Source organism: Giraffa tippelskirchi, chromosome 10 (genome assembly GCF_054371585.1).
Source record: "Giraffa tippelskirchi isolate mGirTip1 chromosome 10, T2T-mGirTip1v1.2.pri, whole genome shotgun sequence".
Taxonomy (NCBI): domain Eukaryota; kingdom Metazoa; phylum Chordata; class Mammalia; order Artiodactyla; family Giraffidae; genus Giraffa; species Giraffa tippelskirchi.
The window spans coordinates 46,462,655-46,487,216 of record NC_137284.1 but is presented as its reverse complement, the minus strand read 5'-3'; the positions used below and the strand labels follow the sequence as shown (position 1 = coordinate 46,487,216).

At 37.9% G+C, this 24,562-nt stretch overlaps 1 protein-coding gene across 2 annotated transcripts in view; it reads right to left on the bottom strand.

Moving 5' to 3' along the window:
- The window catches only part of HEPHL1 (hephaestin like 1), a 101,379-nt gene that overhangs the window by 50,010 nt on the left and 26,807 nt on the right, over window positions 1-24,562 (bottom strand). For both annotated transcript variants that reach the window (XM_081537702.1, XM_081537701.1), the window contains exons 2-5: window positions 20,980-21,224; window positions 13,655-13,867; window positions 12,850-13,029; window positions 2,533-2,787 (exon numbers count right to left, since the gene is read on the bottom strand). In XM_081537702.1, coding sequence (XP_081393828.1) covers window positions 2,533-2,787; window positions 12,850-13,029; window positions 13,655-13,820 — 601 coding nt within the window. In that variant the 5' untranslated portion in view covers window positions 13,821-13,867; window positions 20,980-21,224. The remainder of the gene's footprint in view (window positions 1-2,532; window positions 2,788-12,849; window positions 13,030-13,654; window positions 13,868-20,979; window positions 21,225-24,562) is intronic.

Genomic DNA, 24,562 nt, shown 5'->3' with positions numbered 1-24,562 from the left:
AACAAAACATTTATAGGTTATTCACAAAAGAAATACTACTGGCCCAAGAACAAACAAAAAAAAGTCCAACCTCAATAGTAATCAAGTGGTACTATTGTTCAGTTATCAAACTGGTAAAGTTTGGAAAGACTATGCATTTATATATAAAGGTCTAGAAAATAGGGAAGATATTCATCAAAATGTAACACCATTATCTCTAGAGGTGATTGCTAATTTTAAAATTGAATTATACATATCTTCCAATTTTAAACATTTTTTCTGAGGGTATGGACAATTTAATAAATGTTGTATTTCAGTAATGTATTCCAGCTTATGTTTGCAACTATTGGCCAAACTTAAGAATCTAACTAATTTCAAAAGTGCTAAAGCCTTGATTTTAAAACTAATTTCTTCTCAAATTTAAGGATCTTATGTGTAGAACACCTACAATCTACCCTTTCAGGGAATTTCAAGTATACAACACAGTATTGTTGATAGTAGTCACCACTAGATCTCGAGGACCCATTTGTCTTGCATAACTGAAACTTTGTATTCTTTGAGATCTCAAGAGTTGTCACCATCACCAACATCACAAAGTTTAACTATGTGAGGTAGTTGATATATTAATTACCTCGTGTGTAGTTTAAAGAGTTTACACCTTATATCAAAACATCAAGGAATTTATATACAATTCCTATTTGTCAATTATACCTCAATAAAGTCTGGAGTGGGGGTGGAGAATAGTAACTGTCATGTTCATCTTTGTCTTCTCAGGAGAGTGTCTGATACATATTAACTGGGCAACTCAACATTCGCTGAATTGAATTTAACTGGAATAACCCAGTGGACAAATGTGAGGTTTGCTTTAAGGTTGAGGGGAACAAAATGTGTTATGAAAGCAGCCCTGAAGTGCTGCATAGCTGTCCTTGCAGTGACTGTGTGTAGTTAGGATCCAAACTGAATCATACATTATTTACTCCATGTTTATCCAATTGATAACATTTTCTTTTTCTCTTCTTAGGCCAAACCTTTAATATGTCGTAACTCTAATGTTGCCAGTGTTTCTTAACTGGTGTCCAGTAGCCAGAATCTCTCCATTGAGTCTTCTCTGCACAAAGACATATTTAGCTTCCTAAATCTTTCTAAATCACTTGTGTCTAATGAACTATAAGGGCTCACTATTACCTTCCAGGGGCTTCCCAGCTAGTGCTAATGGTCAAGAACCCGCCTGCCAATGCAGGAGAAGTAATGTACATGAGTTCAGTCCCTGGGTTGGGAAGATCCCCTGGAGGAGGGCATGACAACTCACTCCAGTATTCTTGCCTGGAGAATCCCACAGACAGAGGAACCTGATGGACTATAGTCCATAGGATCGTCAAGAGTCGACACGACTGGAGGGACTCAGCATGCACGCACGCATTACCTTCCAGACGTTCCTTAGCCTTGCCATTCAAAACTGCTCCCCTGAGGCCCAAACTGCCTCTCTAAAACTTCTGCTTCATCACTCCTCTGACATGAGCCTTAGGTCCAGCTAAGTAGACTTATTCCATGTGGTCCCAAGGAACCTGGACAGAATCATTCGACAGGTATTTAAGTCAACAAATGCTTATCATTCACCTTTCAAAGGATTTTGCACCTGTCATTGGATTATGTCTCAATACAAAGAAGAACTCTCACAGAACAGCCCAGAGACGAAATGGGCTGCTACAATTACTAGGCTGGGGTTATACACACCACTCTATATAAAATAAATCATCAACAAGGACATACTGTAGAGCACAGGTAACTATACTCAGTTCTCTGTAATATGGGAAATTTACATGGGAAAAGAATCTGAAAAAGAATAGATATTTGAATATGTATAACTCATTTTTCTGTACACCTGAAACTAACACATCATACATAAATCAACTATACTCCAATATAAAATTTAAAAAAATTTTTTAAAATAAATTTCCAAAAGGGAATTCAAGAATTGGATAGGGGGGTGGCCCAGATTATCTAGAAATCCCTTTCTGGTTGGTCCAGATTATCTATAAATTCCAATTTCTGTAGTAAATTTTATTCTATTTATAATTGCCCGTGTGTTTTTCCCAGTTCATGTTGCTTCTCCTACTTGGAAAGCCTTTTTCTTCTTCCTCATCTAATCAAATTCCTGATTAGGCTCAGATTAGGGACTCCCTCATTAGGTACCCTCTCTGACTGTTCCAGTGAAGTGACAAAGCTCCAAGAGCATTTATAATTCTGCCTCAAATTTTATTCATTTTGTAAATGTATAACTATATTTAACTACTAGATTCCAGGTTCCAGGAAAGTCTTATCAATTTTTTCAATCACCTCTTACCTGGTTCATGAGGAAGTAATTAATTAATAAATATCTGTCGATAAGATGCCAAATAGGCATTATACATTTTCCTATGTTTAATATTTAATTATAATAAATATAACACAGACAAGAATCCATCCAATAGCATGCACTGAATGAACACCGTTGACTGTGTGGTTTAATTGTACCATTGTAAGCATTTCCACACTGGCCTCCATCCTTTTTACCTTGGAGGTGATCACTGACTTGGCAGGTTATCATCCACTTTCCAGGATTCTCAACTATCATTTCTATTGTTAGGAAGGTGGCTGGGAACAGGTTGACGACATCAGTCCGATGCCCTCTGCTGATGAAGGTGTTACCATAAAAATAGATGGAATGGATGTCTATCTCATTCCCCATCCCAAATAGGTGCCAGGACACTGATTCACCAACGCACATATCAGGTTCAGGGAAGTTGCCAAAGAGGTATCCATTGAGCGCTGAAAAACAGAAACACCAGTGAAAGACACTCCCCTGCAGAGCCCAGCAGAACCAGAAACAATGGTAATACATACTCTAGCACAGCTGAAAAACTGGCACAGATCACTGGGTTGTAATGTTTTTGTGCAGAAAAAGATTATGGCTTTTTTGATAAAATTCAGTCCCCAAAGGAATGAAAAGCATTAGTCTTTTTAAGAGTAAAGCACTCAATAAAAGTGATCAGCAATAGGAACACAGCCTTGAGCTGCTTTGTGAACACAATGAGATCAGGAGTAAACCAAAGCGCTGTTTACAATTCCAGGACAGCTTGGCCACCTCCTACTTCCATCTCTATTTGCATATTTACCTTCCCCACCAGATCTGTGTAACTAGAAACCCTGTCTTACCTCATGTTGTGAAAGCTGACATATAGTAGCTACTTAAGTGACAAAAGCATGCAGCAAGAAGAAAAATAAATGATTAGAAGGGAGGAATGAGGCAGTTCAGTTCAGTCGCTCAGTCGTGTCCGACTCCTTGCAACCCCATGAATCGCAGCACGCCAGGCCTCCCTGTCCATCACCAACTCCCGGAGTTTACCCAAACTCATGTCCATCCAGTCGGTGATGCCATCCAACCATCTCATCCTCTGTCATCCCCTTCTCCTCCCGCCCTCAATCTTTCCCAGCATCAGGGTCTTTTCAAATGAGTCAGCTCTTTGCATCAGGTGGCCAAAGCATTGGAGTTTCAACTTCAGCATCAGTCCTTCCAATGAATGTTCAGGACTGATTTCCTTTAGGATGGACTTGTTGGATCTCCTTGCAGTCCAAGGGACTCTCGAGAGTCTTCACCAACACCACAGTTCAAAAGCATCAATTCTTCAGTGATCAGCTTTCTTGATGGTCTAACTCTCACATCCATACATAACCACTGGAAAAACCATAGCTTTGACTAGATGGACCTCAGTTGGCAAAGTAATGTCTCTGCTTTTTAATATGCTGTTTAGGTTGGTCATAACTTTTCTTCCAAAGAGCAAGAGTCTTTTAATTTCATGGCTGCAATCACCATCTGCAGTGATTTTTGGAGCCCAAGAAAATAAAGTCTGTCACTGTTTCCATTGTTTCCCCATCTATTTGCCCTGAAGTGATGGGACCAGATGCCTTGATCTTAGTTTTCTGAATGTTGAGTTTTAAGCCAACTTAAAGGAATGAGGCACATTACTTTTTTTGTGTGTGTGTGCCATTTCTCCCATCCCCATCCCCTGCCTGTTGTAACCACCAATTTGATCTCTGAATCTATGAGCTTGGTTTCGAGGAGTTTGCTTGTTTGTTAGATTCCACACATAAAAAAGATTATACAGCATTTGCCTTCTGTGTCTGACTTATTTCACTTAGCATAATGCCCTAAAATTCCATCATGCTGTTGCAAATGGAGAGATCATTCTTTTTTTATGGCTGAATATTCCACTTATTATTCCTTTATTATATGCCACAATTTCTTTATCCATTCATCCATCAGTGGACACAGGCTGTTTCCATATATTGGCTATTGTAAAAAAAAATGCTGCAGTGAACATGGAGGGGTGTTTATGTCTTTTTGAATTAGTGTTTTCATTTTCTTCACATAAATACCCATGAGCAGAATTGCTGGATCATATGTTAGGTTTATTTTTAGTCTTATCAGGTAACTCTATACTGATTTTCATAGTGGTCACACCAATTTACATTTGTTATTTCTTGATAATAGCCATTCTAACAGTTATGAGATGATATTTCATTGTGATTTTGATTTGCATTTCCCTGAGGAGTAATGATGTTGAGCATCTTTTCACATACCTATTGGTCATCTGTATTTCTTATTTTTCTTATTTAGAAAAATATCATTCAGATATTCTGTTCATTTTTTTTAAGTTAGTTTATTTTCTATTTTTTAACTTTACAATACTGTATTTGTTTCGCCATACATTGACATGAATCCACCATAGGTGTACATGTTTTCCCCTTCATTTTTTTTTAATTTTACATTATTGTATTTGTTTTGCCATACATTGACATGAATCCACCATGGGTGTACGTATTTTCCCCTTCCAGAACCCCTCTTTCACCTCCCTCCCCACCCCTCTGGGTCATCCCAGTGCACCAGCCCCGAGCACCCTGTATCATGTGATGAAACTGGACTGGCGATTCGTTTCACATATGATAATTTACATGCTTCAATGCCATTCTCCCATATCATCCTGCTCTTGCCCTTTCCAATAGAGTCCACAATACTGCTCTATTTATCTATGTCTCTTCTGATGTCTCGCATACAGGGTTATCTTGACCGATTGACTAATTACCATATATATGTGTTAGTATATTGTATTGGTGTTTTTCTTTCTGGCTTACTTCACTCTGTATAATAGGCTCCAGTTTCATCCACCTCATTAGAACTGATTCGAATGTATTCTTTTTAATGGCTGAGTAATATTCCATTGTGCATATATGTACCACAGCTTCCTTATCCATTCATCTGCTGATGGGCATCTAGGCTGCTTCCCTCCATGTCCTGGCTATTATAATCAGTGCTACAATGAACACTGGGGTACATGTGTCTCTTTCAAGTCTGGTTTCCTCAGTGTGTGTGCCCAGCAATGGGATTGCTGGGTCATATGGCAGTTCTATTTCCAGTTTTTTGAGGAATCTCCACACTGTTCTCCATAGTGGCTGTGTTAGTCTGCATTCCCACCAACAGTGTAAGAGGGTTCCCTTTTCTCCACACCCTCTCCAGCATTTATTTCTTGTAGACTTTTGGATAGCAGCCATTCTGATGTGCATGAAATGGTACCTCATTGCGGTTTTGATTTGCATTTCTCTGATACTGAGTGATGTTGAGCATCTTTTGATGTGTTTGTTAGCCATCTGTATGTCTTCTTTGGAGAAATGTCTGCTTAGTTCTTTGGCCCATTTTTTGATTGGGTCGTTTATTTTTCTGAAATTGAGCTGCAGGAGTTGCTTGTATATTTTTGAGATTAATTGTCCATTGCTTCATTTACTATTATTTTCTCCCACTCTGAAGGCTGTCTTTTCACCTTGCTTATAGTTTCCTTTGTTGTGCAAAAGCTTTTAATTTTAATTAGGTCCCATTTGTTTATTTTTGCTTTTATTTCCAATATTCTGGGAGGTGGGTCATAGAGGATCCTACTGTGGTTTATGTCGGAGAGTGTTTTGCCTATGTTTTCCTCTAGGAGTTTTATAGTTTCTGGTCTTACGTTTAGATCTTTAAACCATTTTGAGTTTATTTTTGTGTATGGTGTTAGAAAGTGCTCTAGTTTCATTCTTTTACAAGTGGTTGAGCAGTTTTCCCAGCACCACTTGTTAAAGAGATTGCCTTTTCTCCATTGTATATTCTTGCCTCCTTTGTCAAATATAAGGTGTCCATAGGTGCGTGGGTTTATCTCTGGGCTTTCTATTTTGTTCCATTGATCTATATTTCTGTCCTTGTGCCAGTACCATACTGTCTTGATGACTGTGGCTTTGTAGTAGAGCCTGAAGTCAGGCAGATTGATTCCTCCAGTTCCATTCTTCTTCCTCAAGATTGCTTTGGCTATTCGAGGTTTCTTATATTTCCATACAAATTGTGAGATGATTTGTTCTAGTTCTGTGAAAAATACCATTGGTAGCTTGATAGGGATTGCATTGAATCTATAGATTGCTTTTGGCAGTATACTCATTTTCACTATATTGATTCTTCCAATCCATGAACATGGTATATTTCTCCGTCTATTTGTGTCCTCTTTGATTTCTTTCACCAGTGTTTTATAGTTTTCTATATATAGGTCTTTTGTTTCTTTAGGTAGATATATTCCTAAGTATTTTCTTCTTTTCGTTGCAGTGGTGAATGGAATTGTTTCCTTAATTTCTCTTTCTGTTTTCTCATTGTTAGTGTATAGGAATGCAAGGGATTTCTGTGTGTTAACTTTATATCCTGCAACTTTACTATATTCATTGATTAGCTCTAGTAATTTCCTGGTGGAGTCTTTAGGGTTTTCTATGTAGAGGATCATGTCATCTGCAAACAGTGAGAGTTTTACTTCTTCTTTTCCAATCTGTATTCCTTTTATTTCTTTTTCTGCTCTGATTGCCATGGCCCAAACTTCCAAAACTATGTTGAATAGTAGTGGTGAGAGTGGGCACCCTTGTCTTGTTCCTGATTTTAGGGGAAATGCTTTCAGTTTTTCCTCATTTAGGATAATGTTTGCTGAGGGTTTGTCATATATAGCTTTTATTACGTTGAGGTTCAGTTCAGTTCTGTCCCTCAGTCATGTCTGACTCTTTGTGACCCCATGAATTGCAGCACGCCAGGCCTCCCTGTCCATCACTAACTCCCGGAGTTTACCTAAACCCATGTCCATCGAGTCAGTGATGCCATCCAACCATCTCATCCTCTGTCGTCCCCTTCTCCTCCTGCTCCCAATCCTACCCAGCATTAGGGTCTTTTCCAATGAGTCAACTCTTCGCATGAGGTGGCCAAAGTATTGGAGTTTCAGCTTCACCATCAGTCCTTCCAATGAACACCCAGGACTGATCTCCTTTAGGATGGATTGATTGGATCTCCTTGCAGGCCAAGGAACTCTCATGAGTCTTCTCCAACACCACAGTTCAAAAGCATCAATTCTGCGGTGCTCAGCTTTCTTCACCGTCCAACTCTCACATCCATACATGACCACTGGAAAAACCATAGCCTTGACTAGACAGACTTTTGTTGGCAAAGTAATGTCTCTACTTTCAAATATGCTATCTAGGTTGGCCATAACCTTCCTTCCAAGGAGTAAGCATCTTTTAATTTCATGGCTGCAATCATCATCAGCAGTGATTTTGGAGGCCGCCCCCCCCCCAAATATGTTAAGGTATATTCCTTCTATTCCTGCATTTTGGAGGGTTTTTTTTTTTTATCATAATTGGATGTTGAATTTTGTCAAATGCTTTCTCTGCTTCTATTGAAATAATAATATGGTTTTTATTTTTCTATTTGTTTATGTGGTGTATTACATTGATTGATTTGCAGATATTGAAGAATCCTTGTATTCCTGGGATAAAGCCCACTTGGTCATGATGTATGATCTTTTTAATATGTTGTTGGATTCTGTTTGCTAGGATTTTAAGGATTTTTGCATCTATGTTCATCAGTGATATTGGCCTGTAGTTTTCTTTTTTTGTAGCATCTTTTTCAGGTTTTGGTATTAGGTTGATGGTGGCCTCATAGAATGAGTTTGGAAGTTTACCTGCCTCTGCAATTTTCTGGAAGAGTTTGAGTAGGATAGGTGTTAGCTCTTCTCTAAATTTTTGGTAGAATTCAGCTGTGAAGCCATCTGGTCCTGGGCTTTTGTTTGCTGGAAGATTTCTGATTACAGTTTCAATTTATGTGCTTGTGATGGGTCTGTTGAGATTTTCTATTTCTTCCTGGTCCAGTTTTGGGAAGTCATACTTTTCTAAGAATTTATCCATTTCTTCCAAGTTTTCCAATTTATTTGCATATAGTTGCTGATAATAGTCTCTATGATCCTTTGTATTTCTGTGTTGTCTGTTGTGATCTCTCCATTTTCATTTCAAATTATGTTGATTTGATTCTTCTCCTTTTGTTTCTTGATGAGTCTGGCTAATGGCTTGTCAATTTTATTTATCTTCTCAAAGAACCAGCTTTTGGCTTTCTTGATTTTTGCTATGGTCTCTTTTGTTTCTTTTGCATTTATTTCTGCCCTAATTTTTAAGATTTCTTTCCTTCTACTAACCCTCGGGTTCTTCATTTCTTCCTTTTCTAGTTGCTTTAAGTGTAGGGTTAGGTTATTTATTTGACTTTTTTCTTGTTTCTTCAGGTGAGCCTGTATTGCTATCAATCTTCCCCTTAGCACTGCTTTTTACTGTGTCCCATAGGTTTTGGGTTGTTGTGTTTTCGTTTTCATTCATTTCTATGCATATTTTGATTTCTTCTGTGATTTGTTGGTCATTCAGCAGTGTGTTGTTCAGCCTCCATATGTTGGAGTTTTTAATTGTTTTTCTCCTGTAATTGACATCTAATCTTACTGCACTGTGGTCAGAAAAGATGCTTGGAATGATTTCAATGTTTTTTGAGTTTACCAAGACTAGATTTACAGCCCAGGATGTGATCTATTTTGGAGAAGGTTCCATGTGCGCTTGAGAAAAAGGTGAAATTCATTGTTTTGGGGTGAAATGACCTATAGATATCAATTAGGTCTAACTGGTCTATCATTTAAAGTTTGTGTTCCCTTGTTAATTTTCTGTTTAGTTGATCTGTCCATAGGTGTGAGTGGGGTATTGAAGTCTCCCACTATTATTGTGTTATTGTTAATTTCCTCTTTCATACTTGTTAGCATTTGCCTTGCATATTGTGGTGCTCCTATATTGGGTGCATATATATTTATAATTGTTATATCTTCTTCTTGGATTGATCCTTTGATCATTATGTAGTGTCCATCTTTGTCTCTTTTCATCGCCTTTGTTTTAAAGTCTATTTTATCTGATATGAGTATTGCTACTCCTGCTTTCTTTTGGTCTCTGTTTGCATGAAATATCTTTTTTCAGCCCTTCACTTTCAGCCCATATGTGTCCCTTGTTTCGAGGTGGGTCTCTTGTAGACAACATATATAGGGGTCTTGTTTTTGTATCCATTCAGCCAGTCTTTGTCTTTTGGTAGGGGCATTCAACCCACTTACATTTAAGGTAATTGTTGATAAGTATGATCCCGTTGCCATTTACTTTATTGTTTTGGGTTTGAGATTTTTAAAATAGGATTGTTGGGCTTTTTGCTATTGAATTGTATGAGTTCTTTATATATTTTGGATACTATTTCCGTATCAGTTGTATGATTTGCAAATATTTTCTCCCATTCAGTTGGTTGCTTTTTCCTTGATGGTTTCCTTTGCTGTGCAGAAGGTTTTATTTTGATATAGTTCTACTTGTTTATTTTTGCTTTTATTGCTTTTGCTTTTGGTGTCAGATTCAAAAAATCACTACCAAGACCTATGTCAAGTAGCTCACCACCTATGTTTTCTTATAGGACTTCTATACTTTCAGATCTTACGTTCAAGCCTTTAATCCAATTTGAGTTAATTTTTGCATATATGTAAGATAGTGGTCCAGTTTCACTCTTTTGCATGTGGCTGTTCAATTTTCCCAACACCATTTATTGAAGAGACTGTCCTTTTCTTCCTATATATTCTTGCATGGGCTTATTTCATGGCTCTCTATTCTGTTCCATTGATCTCTGGGTCTGTTTTTATGCCAATATCATCCTGTTTGAATAAGTATAACTTTGTAATAAAATCAAGCAGCACGATACCTCTAGCTTTGTTCTTTTTCAAGATTGCTTTGGCTATTCAGGGTCTTTTGTGGTTCCATACAAATTTTTAGATTGTTTTTTTCTATTTCTGTTGAAATAGGGATTGCACTGTGTCTATAGATTGCCGTGAATATTTTAACAATGAGTATTTTAACAATATTAATTCATCTAATCCATGGACACAAAATATCTTTCCATTTATTTGTGTCTTCTTAAATTTTTTCTATTAATACCATAGTTTTCAATATATGGGGTTTTCATCTCCTTGGCTAAATTTGTTCCTAGATATTTTAGTCCTTTTGATGAAATTGTAAATGAGATTGCTTTCTTAACTTTTCTTTCAGATAATTCATTATTAATGTAAAGAAATGCAACAGATTTTTGTGTATTGATTTTATATCCCTCAAATTTACTGGAGTCTTTAGCTTTTCTATATGTAATATCATGTCATTTGCAAATAGAAACAGTTACTTCTTTGTTTCAGATTTGGATGATTTTTATTTCTTTTCCTTGCCTAATTGCTCTGACTAGGACTTCCAATACCATATTGAATAAAAGTAGCAACAGTGTGCATCCTTCTCTTCTTCCTGATCTTAGAGGATTAGCTTTCAGCTTTTGCCATTGAGTATAACCTTAGCTGTGGGCTTGTCATATATGATCTTTATTATGTTGAGGTGGGTTCCATTTATACTCTGTTAAGGGTTTTTATCCTAAATGGATGTTGAATTTTGTCAGATGCTTTTTCTATGTCTATTGTAACAATCATATATTTTTATGCTTAATTTTATTATTGTGGCATACAACTTTATTTAATAGATTTGTGGAAGCTGAACCATCCTTTCATACTTGGAATAAATCCCGCTTAATCATGGTTATGAAACTTTTAATGTATTGCTAAATCTGGGTTGCTGATATTTTGTTGAGGATTTTTACATCTATGTTCATCAGGAATACTAGCCTGTATTTCTTCTTTTTTTGTGTGGCATCCTTGTCTGGTTTTGGTATCAACACAATGCTGGCTTCAAAAAACATGTTTGGAAGAGTTTCTCCCTCTTCTGTTTTTTGGAAGATTTTGAGAAGAATTGGTATTAATTCTTCTTTGAATGTTTGATGGAATTAACCAAAGAGGCCATCTGTTCCTGGACTTTTTTTAGTTGGAAGGTTTTTGATTACCGATTAGTACTTGCTGTTAATCAGTCTGTTCAGAGTCTATTCCATCATGATTCAGTCTTGGTAGGCTGTATGTTTCTAGGAACTTCTGCATTTCTTATAGGTTATCCAACATGTTGGCATATATTTGTTCATAGTAATCTCTTATGATCCTTTGTGTTTCTCATCTTTCATTTCTGATTTTATTTATTTGAGTTCTTTCTCTTTTTTCTTAGTGAGTCTAATTAAAGATTTTAGTGTCTATTTCATTTTTGTTTTGCCCTTTCTACTCTAACCTTCTTTATTTCCTTTCTTCTAGTAATTTTGGGCTCAATTTGTTCTTTTTCTAGTTCTTGAGGTGTAAAGTTAGCTTGCTTACTTGAAACTTCTCTTGTTTTCTGAGGTAGCCATTTATCAGTATGAACTTCCCCCTTAGAATTCTTTTTGCTGTATCCCATAAATTTTTATACATTACATTTCCATTTTCATTTGTTTCAAGCTTTTTTTAAAAAATTTATTTATCTATTTTTTAACCAAATACAATATTGTAATGTTTCAAGCTTTTTAAAAATTTCTCTTTAGAGTTCTTATTCAACCTATTGATTGTTCAGTAACATGCTGTTTAATTCCACATGCTTGTAAATTTTCCAGTTTTCTTCATATAATTAATTTCTAGTTTCACACCACTGTGGTCAGAAAAGATGCCTGATATGATTTCAGTCCTCTTAAGTGTATTAAGACTTATTTGTGGCCTAACATATGATCTGTCTTGAAAAATGTTCCATGTGCTCTTGAGGATGAGTATTCTATTGTTTTTGGATGGAATGTTCTGTAACTATCTGTTAAGTCCATCTGATCTAACATATTGTTTAATGCCAGTATTCCCTAATTGATTTTCTTTCTGGACACCTACATTGATAAAAGTAGGGTATTAAAGTACTTTACTATTATGTATTGCTGTCTGTTTTGCCCTTTATGTTTGTTAGTAATTGCTTTATATATTTAAGTTCTCCTATGTTGGGTGCATAAATATTTTAAATGTTACATATTCTTGTTGAATTTACCCCTTTATAATTATGTACACCATTCTTGGTATCTTATTATAGCTTTTGTTTTAAAGTCAATTTAAAGTCTGTTATAAGTGTAGCTACTCCAGCTTTCTTTTGGTTTCTATTTGCATGGAATAATTTTTTCCATCCACTCAGTGTCCATCTATGTGTGTCCTTACAATTAAAGTGTGTCTCTTGTAGGTAATGTAGTAGATAGGTCTTGACTTGGTTGTTGTTGCTGTTTAATCTATTTAATCCCTCTGTGTCTTTTGATTTGAGAATGCAGTCTATTTACATTTAGTTGTTGATAAGTATGTGCTTATTACCATTTTGTTCATTGCTCTTCATTCTTGTGACTTCTCTCTGCTCCTTTCTTCTTCACTTTAGGTTCTGACTGGTATTATGTTTCATCACTTTCTTATTATTCTCATCACTAAGTTATAAATCTTGGAAAGCTCGGTTTGCTATGTCTGTGTGTTTTGTATCCCTTGTAGTGCCAGAGACACAAAAAGCAGTTGGTATGTACTTGATAACATAGGAGACACTCACCATGCATTTTGTTACTTCTCTGGAAAACAGCATCTTCTTTGTCAACTGAACCAGGATCAGTGCAGAATTGTCTGATATTTTCATCGAGGTACCAGCTTTGATTCTCATCCACAAGAGTGAACATTATAACAAATTCCTGGTCTACATCAGTCCTTGTTCCTGAATAGCTGTGCAGGATACCTATCAGGCACATTAAAAGAGTAGGAAAAAGTTCAAAGTGGGCTAAACCAAGATGAGCTTTTCTTTCTGTCGATAGTATCAGATAAATTTGAAGATTTTTTAAGACCTATATGTGCAAGAGTAACCCACAACATAAAAGCAGTGAAGGGCTTTGATGGAAATGACAGACCATAGAAAAGTCATGAAACAGAAGTCCTCACAACCGCAGACATGGAAACCTGGCTATCCTTAAAAGAAATATACTTTACTGATACAACATAGATACATTAAATCAATTAATGGAGTACAAAGTAGCAAGGTGATAATGTGGGTGAAATAATAAAGCAAAGAATCCCTGGTTATTTGAGTACATTTTACACTTTCCTATGTGTGGTGTCAGTGTGTAGTTTTTGCATATAGGTTTCAGAATGCTATGATGTTTTTAGGCAGAAGTATGAGTTATTGTCCCTGCTATGGATCTTCTATGTTAGGAGAATTTCTTTAATCTTGCAGAAAGATTGGAAGAAGAGACACACTGTGTGTGATGCAAGGAGGGTGGGCAAGACAAGACCTGAAGACTATATACACTTTTCAGCACACCTGGGAAGAGGTTTCTAGGCACAGAGGGGGAGAAAACACCTCTCACCTTCTTTGCATACAAGCAGTGGGCCAATTAGCCCAGAACAGATGTCCTTAGGGGCATCAATATGTGAATGGTACACCCAAGTCAGGCAGTTTGCATCTGCTGGGGCAGGAGCATATTCTTCTCTCACTGGCCAGACGTAGGTATAGTTTTTGCCAGGAGGAACCATGTCATCATCCTTGTTCCTTCCAGATGTTCCATCTGGATATAGGGCTCCTTTCAAGAAAAATGAAACAGTTAAAACACAGAGATCACACATTATAGTGGAAAGAGCTAGAGCTTTGAAATCAAACATATATCAGCTAAAATTTATTTGCTATGGGACTTGAGACTTGTTACTTAAATTCTCACTGCCTTGGTTTTCTACCAATAAAGTTGGAATGTTTACATCTACCCCACAGAGATGTAAGAACTATGTGAGGCACTGTATATTGTGTCCTGCACAGGCAGATACTTAATAAATTTTTAAGAAAAGATTAATAAAAGGTATACAAGAATACACAGAAGAACTATACCAAAAATATCTTAATGACTTAGATAACCACAATGGTGTAGTCACCTAGAGCCAGACATCTTGGAGTATGAAGTCAAGTGGGCCTCAGGAAGCATTACTGCAAACGAAGCTAGTGGAGGTTATGGAATTCTAACTGAGCTATTTAAAATCCTAAAAGATGATGCTGTTAATTAAAGTGCTGCACTCAGAACTCCAACAAATTTGAAAACTCATCAGTGGCCACAAGACTGGAAAAGACTGGTTTTCTTCTAATCCCAAAGAAGAGCAATGCCAAAGAATATTCAAAGTAACAGACAATTGTGCTCATTTCACATGCTAGTAAGATTATGCTCAAAAGCCTTCAAGCTAGGCTTCAGCAGTATGTGAACTGAGAGTTTCCAGATGTATAAGCTGGGCTTAGAAAAGGCAGAGGAATCAGAGGTCAAATTGCCAACATAAATTAAATCATAGAGAAAGCAAGGGAATTCCAGAAAAACATTTACTTCTGCTTCATTGACTACATGAAAGCCTTTGACTTGACTGTGGGGATCACAACAAACTGCAGAAACTTCTTAAAGAGATGCGAATATCAAACCACCTTACCTGTCTCCTGAGAGATCTGTGTGCGGGTCAAGAAGCAACAGTTAGAACGTTACATGGAACAGTGGAGTGATTCAAAATGGGGAAAGGAGTACATCAAGCCTGTATATTGTCACCTTGTGTATTTATGGAGAGAACATCATGTGAAAAGCTGGGCTGGATGAAGCACAAGCTGGAATCAAGTTTGCCAGGAGAAATATCAACAACCTCAGATATGCAGATGACACCACCCTAATGGCAGAAAGTGAAGAGGAACTAAAGAACCTCTAATGAAGGTGAAAGACAAAAGTGAAAAACTTGGCTTAAAACTCAACTTTCAAAAAAACTAAAGTCATGGCATTTGTGCTCGTCACTTTACAGCAAACAGATGGGGAAAAAATGAAAATAGTGGCAGATTTTCTTTTCTTGGGCTCCAAAATCACTGCAGACAGTGGCTGCAGCCATGAAATTAAAAGACACCGGCTCCTTGGAAGAAAAGCTATGACCATCCTGGACAGCGTATTAAAAAGCAGAGTCATCATTTTTCCTGTAAAAGTCCATCTAGTCAAAGCTATATTTTTGTTTTCAGTAGTCATGTACAGAGGTGAGAATTGGACCATAAAGAAGGCTGAGCATTGAGGAATTGATGCTTTCAAACTGTGGTGCTGGAGAAGATTCTTGAGAGTCCCTTGGACAGTAAGGAGATCAAACCAGTCAATCCTAAAGCAAATCAACCCTGAATATTCACTAGAAGGACTGATGCTAAAGTTGAAGCTCCAATACTTTGTCCGCCTGATGTGAAGAGCTGACTCGTTGGAAAAGATCCTAATGCTGGGAAAGACTAAAGGCAAGAGGAGAACGGGACAACAGAGGATGAGATGGTTAGATGGCATCACTGACTCATGAGTTGGAGCAAGCTCCAGGAGATAGTGAAAGACAGGGAATCCTGGTGTGCTGCAGTTCATGGGGTCACAAGAGTCAGACGCTACTTAGTACTGAACAACAACAACAACAGGTTAAATAGAAGTCAATTCCAAGTGTATTCAAGTCCTTAAGGTAAAAGGCAAAACTGTAAAGCTTTAAGAAGGTAAAATAGGAGAATATCTTCATGATTTTAGAGTAGGAATCTTTTTAAAATAATTATAAAATGTACTAATTGTTAAAGAAAGCACTGACAAATTTTGACCACAATTACACTTAAAAGCTTTTGCACAATGAAGGAAACTTAAGCAAGGTGAAAAGATAGCCTTCAGAATGGGAGAAAATAATAGCAAATGAAGCAACGGACAAAGAATTAATCTCAAATATATACAAACAACTCCTGCAGCTCAATTCCAGAAAAATAAACAACCCAATCAAACAGTGGGCCAAAGAACTAAACAGACATTTCTCTAAAGAAGACATACAGATGGCTAACAAACACATGAAAAGATGCTCAACATCACTCATTATTAGAGAAACGCAAATCAAAACCACAATGAGGTACCATCTCATGCTGGTCAGAATGGCTGCTATCCAAAAGCCTACGAACAATAAATGCTGGAGAGGGTGTGGAGAAAAGGGAACCCTCTTACACTGTTGGTGGGAATGCAAACTAGTACAGCCACTATGGAGAACAGTGTGGAGATTCCTTAAAATACTTGAAATAGAACTGCCATATGACCCAGCAATCCCACAGCTAGGCATACACACCAAGGAAACCAGAACTGAAAGAGACACATGTACCCCAATATTCAGCACAGCACTGTTTACAATAGCCAAGACATGGAAGCAGCCTAGATGTCCATTGGCAGACGAATGGATAAGAAAGCTATGGTACATATTATATGTACAGTAGAATATTACTCAGCCATTAAAAAGAACACTTTTGAGCCAGTTCTAATGAGGTGGATGAAACTGGAGCTTATTATACAAAGTGAAGTAAGTCAGAAAGAAAAACACCAATACAGTATATTAACGCATATACATGGAATTTAGAAATATGGTAATGATGACCCTATATTCGAGACAGCAAAAAAGACACAGATATAAAGAACAGAGTTTTGGACTCTGTGGGAGAAGGTGAGGGTGGGATGATTTGAGAGACTAGCAATGAAACATGTATATTATCATATGTGCAATAGATGACCAGTCCAAGTTCGATGCATGAAAGCAGGGCACTCAAAGCCGGTGCACTAGGACAACCCTGAGGGATGGAATGGGGAGGGAGGTGGGAGGGGTGTTCAGGATGGGGGACACATGTACACCCATGGCTGATTCATGTATCAGCCATGGCAAAAACCACTACAATATTGTTAAGTAATTAGCCTCCAATTATAATAAATAAATTAATTTTAAAAAGAAAACAAACAAAAAAAGAAAGTTAAGAAGTTCTGTTCATTAAAAGATACCTTAAAAGAATGAAAAATCAAGTCACATATTCACAACATATATAACTGGTGAAAGGTTTCGCATTCAAAATAAAGTATTCCTTCAACTAAGTGACAAAAAAACAGAATATCCCATAGGAAAATAGTAAAGATATTGGTATGGGATCAGTATTTAGGAAAAAAAAAAACTTAATTTAATAAATTTAATAAATTTCATTACAGGGAAACACTAGATTACAATGACAATGATATAGCACTAGGGACCTACCAAATAGGCAAAAATTTCTAAAGTTGGTATTATTCAGTGTTGTTGGGAACATACAGCAACTGGAATATTCATACACTGCTGTTAGGAATATAATTGGTACAACCACTTTGGAAAACCAGAGTTATCTACTAAATTTGAATGTATGTATGTCTATTTTCACTCTTAGATATGTTTCTTAGAGAAACATATGCAACTGGAGCAGAAAACATGTATAAGAATGTTCACAGCAGCATTTCTCAGGAGTCAAAATACAGCAGACCACTCAAATATCTATCAAGAATGTAACAGAAAAGTAAATGATAGTATATTCATAAACATCTAGGTTCAGAAAACATTTCCTGTGAACGGTCTGAGTATAAATATTTTAGGCTTTGCAGGTTTCTGTCTCAAAATCTTAGTTTTTTCTCCAATTTCATGTATATATAAAGCATTCTTAACTCACGGGCCACATAAAAACATGTCCCATGGACCACAGACTGCCAATCCCTGATGTAGAGGAAAACTGTGTGCGTGCATTCTAAATCACTTCATTTCGACTCTTTGAGACCCTATGAACTGTAGCCCACCAGGCTCTTCTGTCCATGGGATTCTCCAGGCAAGAATACTGGAGTGCATTGCCATGCCCTTCTCCAGGGGATCTTCCCAACCAAGGGATTGAACCCGAGTCTCTGATGTCTCCTGCACTGGCAGGCAAGTTCTTTACCACTAGCGCCACCTGGGAAGCACAAGATAAAAACCACACAGCATTGAAAATGGTCTACAGATGGGAATAGCTATCCACTCCAGTGTTCTTCCCTGGAGAATTCCATGGACAGAGGAGCTTGGTGGGCTACAGCCAAACAGTCGGACATGTCTGAGCAACTAACACACACACATAAATTTTGGAGCAGAAATCAGTAAAAAAAAAAAACTGTAAAATAGATGAATCCAGAAGTTAGTTAGTTCTTTGAAAAAGATCAACAAAACTGAGAAAACTTCATATAAACTGCCAAGAAAGAGAGAGGGCCACAGTTACCAAAACTAGAAATGAAAAATGGGGGATCACTCTTACTTACAGGAATTAAAAAGACTATAAAGGGACTATTACAAATAATTTTATGCCAAAATATTAGACAACTTAGATAAAATTGACAAATTTCTGGAGAGAAACAAATTGCTAAAACTGACTTAAGAATAAATAAAGAATTGGAATAGACTTAATACACAAAGAAACTGTTTCACAATTAAGACTCTCCCCTCAAAGAAAACCCAGGCTCAGATGCTTTCACTTATAAATTCTATGAAATACTGAGAAGAAATGATTCCAGTCTGTTACAGAATCTTTCAGGGAATAGAGAAAGGAATAGTTTCAAATTCACCCTGTGAAGCAAACAGTACCTTGATACCAAAACCAGATTAAAAACATCACAATAAAGGAAAATTATAGACCAGTATTCCTCATAAGTGTACACCAAAAAATTCTAACAAAATACTAGCAAACAGACCCCAGCAACATATAAAGACAATTACACACCATGTCAAAATGGAATTTATCCTATGACTGCGAAATTGGTTTAACATTCAAAAATAAACTAAGGTAATACAACATATTAATAAAATAAAGGACAAAAACTACACCCTCATCTCAATAGAGGCAGAAAACAAACAAAATCTAGTACTTATCAAGTTAAAAACTCTTAACAGTCTAGGAGTAGATGGGAACTTCCTTAACCTGATAAAATATATCTAAGAAAAATCCATGGCTAGCCTCTTGCTTAATGGGAGGGAAACAACATGCTTTCTTCCTAAGATTGAGAACAAGGCAAGAATGTCTACTCTCACCAATATTATTAAATATTGTCCTGAAGGTTCTAGCCAGTGCAATAAGGCAAAAGAAAAAATTAAACATTTACCAATTGGTAAGGAAGAAATAAAACTAGGTTTATTCATAGTGGCATGATTCAGTATTTAGAAAATTCCAAGGAACACTTTATGCATCTATTAAAAAACAAGTTTAACAAGATAATAGGATTCAAGATAAACATATAAAAACCAGTTGTATTTATTCACACTAGCAACAATCAAAAACAAAATTAAGTAAACTATTCCATATATAATAGTATCACAAAGAATAAAATACTTCTGAATAAATTTAACAAAAGAATGCAAATCTTGTGCACTAAAATCTAAGACATTGTTTAGAGACATTTATGATCTAAATTCCATGCTCAGATTGGAAGAGTCAATATTTTCAAGATGGTAATTCATCTTTCAATGCACATAACAGTTTTTCCCCAATTGATTGATAAACTCAATGCAATCCTCATCAAAATCCAATTAACTTTTTTGGTGAAAATTAACAAGCTGATCTGATATTTATTGATATGGAAATACAAAGAACCTAGAAAAGCTTAAAAGTCTTTTTTAAAAAAGCAAATTTGGAGATCTTATACTTCCCAATTTCAAAACTTACTATAAATTCATAGTAATCAAGATAATACAGCGTTGGTGAAAGGATAAGCATATAGAATCAGTAGAACAGTATTGAGAACCCTGAAATAAACCTTTATAGTTATATAGTCATTGATTTTCAACTATAGCCTATGATTCATTTATCTTTTTCCCGATACCTAGAGTCAGTCTCTGGCATCTTGTGGGCACCCAGTGGAAAGTTCATGAAGGTAAAGAATTTTTTGTGTTCACTTTCAACTATTCAGAATTAACCAAATCTGTGACCAGGAGCTTTGCTGCACTTCAGGTGGAGGAAAATGGCTGAGAGCAAAGGGCCCCCCCATCTCGTGTCCACCGTCCGCGGTGCCTCTTCTGGCAGCTTAGACAGACTGGGTCGTGGCAGCTGCCAAGCTAGTCTGGCTGCCTTAGGACATTCACCACAATCCAGAAGCTGCCCTTTATGAGAAAGTGAACTGCATCCGAGGTAATGTTACTGTTCCTGGCACATTTCTCAGAGTCAGGGTGTGGCAGGTTTAGTACCATTTAACCCATTCCACCTGATCACAAGCAAGAATGCAATGAGGGATGAGAAAAATACTTCTGAAGATTGAGAAATGTTTCCCATCTCAAAAGTCCAAGAGTGCTGCTTATAATTTTTTTTAAACTTTAGGGAGGACTCAGGAAACTGCACTATTGTAACTCTTGAAGTGCAAACAAGAAGACAGGGCAGCTTCAGAAAGGAAGCACTGCAGACAGTAGCTTTAAGCAGGGAAGTTGAGGCCCATGGGCACCGAGACACTCTCTCCACAGCCGAGGCTGTTACTGGTGACAGGACATGGGACTGCATCATGCACACTGGTCTTTATCCAACGTGGGACGCGGTCATGACTGATTGACAAGGAAGGTTAGTGTGCCTTGGGGCTGTGCTGGAGCACGTGCCAAGGGACCTCAGCACCTACCTATGTAGCAACATAGAGGAAGAAAGGAGGAAGGGAGGAAATGAGGGAAAGAAAAAGGAAGAAGAGGAAGAGAAGGTGGGGACAGAGGCAGGTGGGGTGAGGAGGAGGCAGGGAGAGGTTAAAAGAACACGTGTTACCACTGTGCTTTTAAAATTCTGCTCACCGTAACTGACAATTGCCTTACTTAGGAAGGAGAGACAAGACACCTATAATATAAGATTGATATTTACCTTCTGAGTCCTTGTTGTAGAAAACGCCATGTGGATGCAAGGAGTAAGGGCGGGACGCAAAGTTCTTTAAGTGGATGACAATCACATCACCCACTTCAGCCTTCAAGATGGGACCCAAGAATCCAAGCCAGGGAGGCTTGGGAATCTCCTTGGAATAGGTCTCATCTGTGTAGTGTCTGTAAACAGCCTTTTTGTAAAGACTTCCTATCCTGTTGGGCCCTCTTTCCAGATATAAGGTTGCAAGCCTGAAAGTAAGAAGGAAAATATTTTATAATTAAAGCTAAAAGAGAAATCTTAATAGCTTACTTTAATAGTCCATCAAGTGCTTACAAGTATGATTTCTCATTTGGTGTTCACCATAACACTTCAACCTCTGTAGAGTTGGTAAGATTAGCCTCAATTTATTAGAGAGGAAATGGAGGCTAAGCATCAAGTGACAACTGAAAGGCACAAATAGTATTCACAACTAAACTAAAACAGAACCAAGATATTTGCTGTCCATTTGCCCCTTTTCATTCAATACAATCCCATTCGCTTTTTCATTTAACACTTCCTATGCACTTACTGCATTTAGGTAAAAGTTTATGATCTAATATTGAAAAAATTAAGTAACTACACAGAGCAATTTATGATTAAGTGCCAACTGACTGCTTGATGCAATGGATATAAGCTCTATTTTTCTAGGGATATATTTATTCACAGAAGGAAAAGATTGCTGTGGATCAAAGAGGTCAGAAACACCTGATGAAAAATGCAGAGATTAAGGAGAAGTAAGATTGGGTAACAAAATGGAAAAGTTGAAGACACTAAGCAGAGGTGGAGCTTGAGCAACAAGGAGGAAGAAGTATGGGTAATATGGGGGAGAGTGGTTTATGAGCTGGGGCTCAGATGTGGATGGCGAGGAGTGAGAAGTATGGGTGATATGGGGAAGAGTGTTTTATAAGCTGGGGCTCAGGGGTGGATGGAGAGGAGTGAGAAGTATAGCTGCATGTAAAATCTGGGGAAAGACTGGTAATGAACTTTATCATATGGTTATCATAGGTTGAAGAATTTAGAATTGATCCTGGAAGCTCTGAAGACTCACTGAGGTTTTTCATAAAAAGGGTGACATAATAATCAGTATTTAAGGATGGTGCAATAAGTATTATTGCAGTGGTGTGCAAGTTTCAAAGGAGTCAGGCAAAGAGAATAGCAAAGATAGGGGACAGGGAGGCTGTTTGGAGACCAGGAGGATGTGGTGCAATAGAAAAGAGATGGATGTGAAAAAAATAAGATTCTAGGACGTGAAGTGACCAGATGCCCTCCTGGAACTCTAGGGTAAAAGGAAGACTCAGTCCCAGAGTCTGGGAGCCTGAGACGATAGCAGTGCTAGTGACACTACTTGGAGGTGGCCATACCTTCTTCTCCTGGGAGATGGAACCCCCATCCCTGTTCCCAACCTGTGTGTTTAGTGTGGGACTCCAATCTCAGAAGTACTAGCTTCTGCTTGAACAAAAGCTCCTGGGCACAGCCATCCCAGGGTAGCTGTGTCTAATCAGATGATGACAGGCAAGTCCCACTGTGGCATACACTCCTGCCTGTGTGCATTCCCTCTCAGTCACTCAACAAACTGTAAGTATCTCAAGCCCTGTACTCAGTTCTGGGGATACACAGAAAAAAGGCACTTGAAGGAGCTCTCATTATAGAAGGAAGAGTTATTGAAACCAAGCAGGACTCTGTGGGGCCTTCCTAGTGACAGATCCCTGGTGTCCCCTGCCTCTTGTCTGTAGAAAAGTTTTAGTCTCTTAGGTATTCCCCAAGATCCAAAGAGCAAGTTTAACCAAAGAAGTGAGAAAATGCAGAAACAAAGACAAGTAAGACAAAATAATAGTTTAGCTATAAAACAAAGTCAAGGACCTTTAGTTCCTCCTCAAGAGCTACAGACAATATTCTGCATTATATCCTTGAGTTGTTTTGCAGATGCTAAAACCTGCATCAAGAGGAAGAAGTTAACTATGTGCTGACCACCAGCATGTCAACCCCAGACGAGTAGGAAACAGAAGGTTGATGGTGTTGACTCCCAAACACCATTACCTCACCACCAGTCAGTCATAAGGATGTACATGAACTGATCTCACACTCCTCGATCTCACTTTAAAAAACCCTCCCTGAAAACCACTAGGGCATTTGAGTCTTTGAGCATGAGCTGCCTGTTATCTTTGCTTGCCCCACGTTGAGCAACTTTTAGCAAATGTTGTACTCTCCTTCACCACAGCCTGGTATTGGTAGACATGCTTTGCTACGCATTGGATAAGTGGATCCATGTTTGGTTCAGTAACATTATGAGAACCCAGGCATCTAATCTGGGGCATAAAATGTATCAGGTGAAGTTTCCTAGATGAAGTAATGCCTTAATATGGTCTCAAAGAGCAGAGACAAGTTACCCAGCAAAGAAGATGGAAAGGGCTGATATGGCAGACATTCTGCCAACTTAGCACCCGTACCACATTCTTTGGTCTAAGAGCAAACCTTCTCCATTCTCATTCTATATGCATGGGTGGGGCTCTGCATCCACCTCCAGCAATGGAGAAAGTGACTCAACCTAACCTATCAGCACACCAAGCCCCACATCATTGGTGGAGCACTCCGGCATTGGTGGAGGGATGGCTTGTGATCCAGGTCAGGACAATTCCAACCAACCAAGCCACCCTGGACCACAGTGATTAGTTCAGGGACAGCCATAGCATGGCTGGTTGGTTAAATCCGAGGGAATCTAGGAACTTGTGAAGAATAGCTTTTTGTGTACTCAGAACTGGGAATGAGTCTAGAGCTTCTGGCAACCATATGGCTAGCCCAAGGAGAGAATCTGCTGGGGACTTGCACATTCCTCTCATCTCTTAAATTTTGCTATCTGCTTCTTCTCTCTAATCAACTCCTACTTGCTTTCATCATGATATAACTCTTCACTTTTTTCTTTCTCATTTACTGTATCTTCTTTTCTCTTTTATTTGTGTCCGATTCTTCATGGCCCCATGGACTGTAGCCCACCATGTTCCTTTGTCCATGGGATTTTCCAGGCTAGAACACTGGAGTGGGTAGCCATTTCCTCCTCCAGGGGATCTTCCCAACCCAGGGATCGAACCTGGGTCTCCTACATCAGAAGGCAGATTCTTTACCACTAGTACCACCTGGGAAGCCCAGAGTATAATTATATCTATAATTAATAGTCACTGAAGATTATTGAGCAGAGAAATCTGACCATATATCTTTGTTTCAGGAAGACAATTTTCCCATATCTAACTTCTCTTCACCTGATTTCACCCACCTGCTTCTGCTCACTTGAGCAAACTTCCTGAGCTTCCACCTCTGAATACCAAGGCTGCCTGGCTGACAGAGACTATTTACCTTCATGCTTGATTTGCGGGATTTTATTCCTTGGTATCTGACCCAGCTTGGCTGAGACCCCCTCTCCCAGTGGCCTGAATGCAGCATCTGCTTGCCTTGTCGGATCTGGTTCTTTCTTTAGCCAACTGGAGAAAATTCACTGTCTCTCTTTACTTCTACATCATCTTTCCTCAATTCTCCTCCTCTCTTCTTCCCTCTT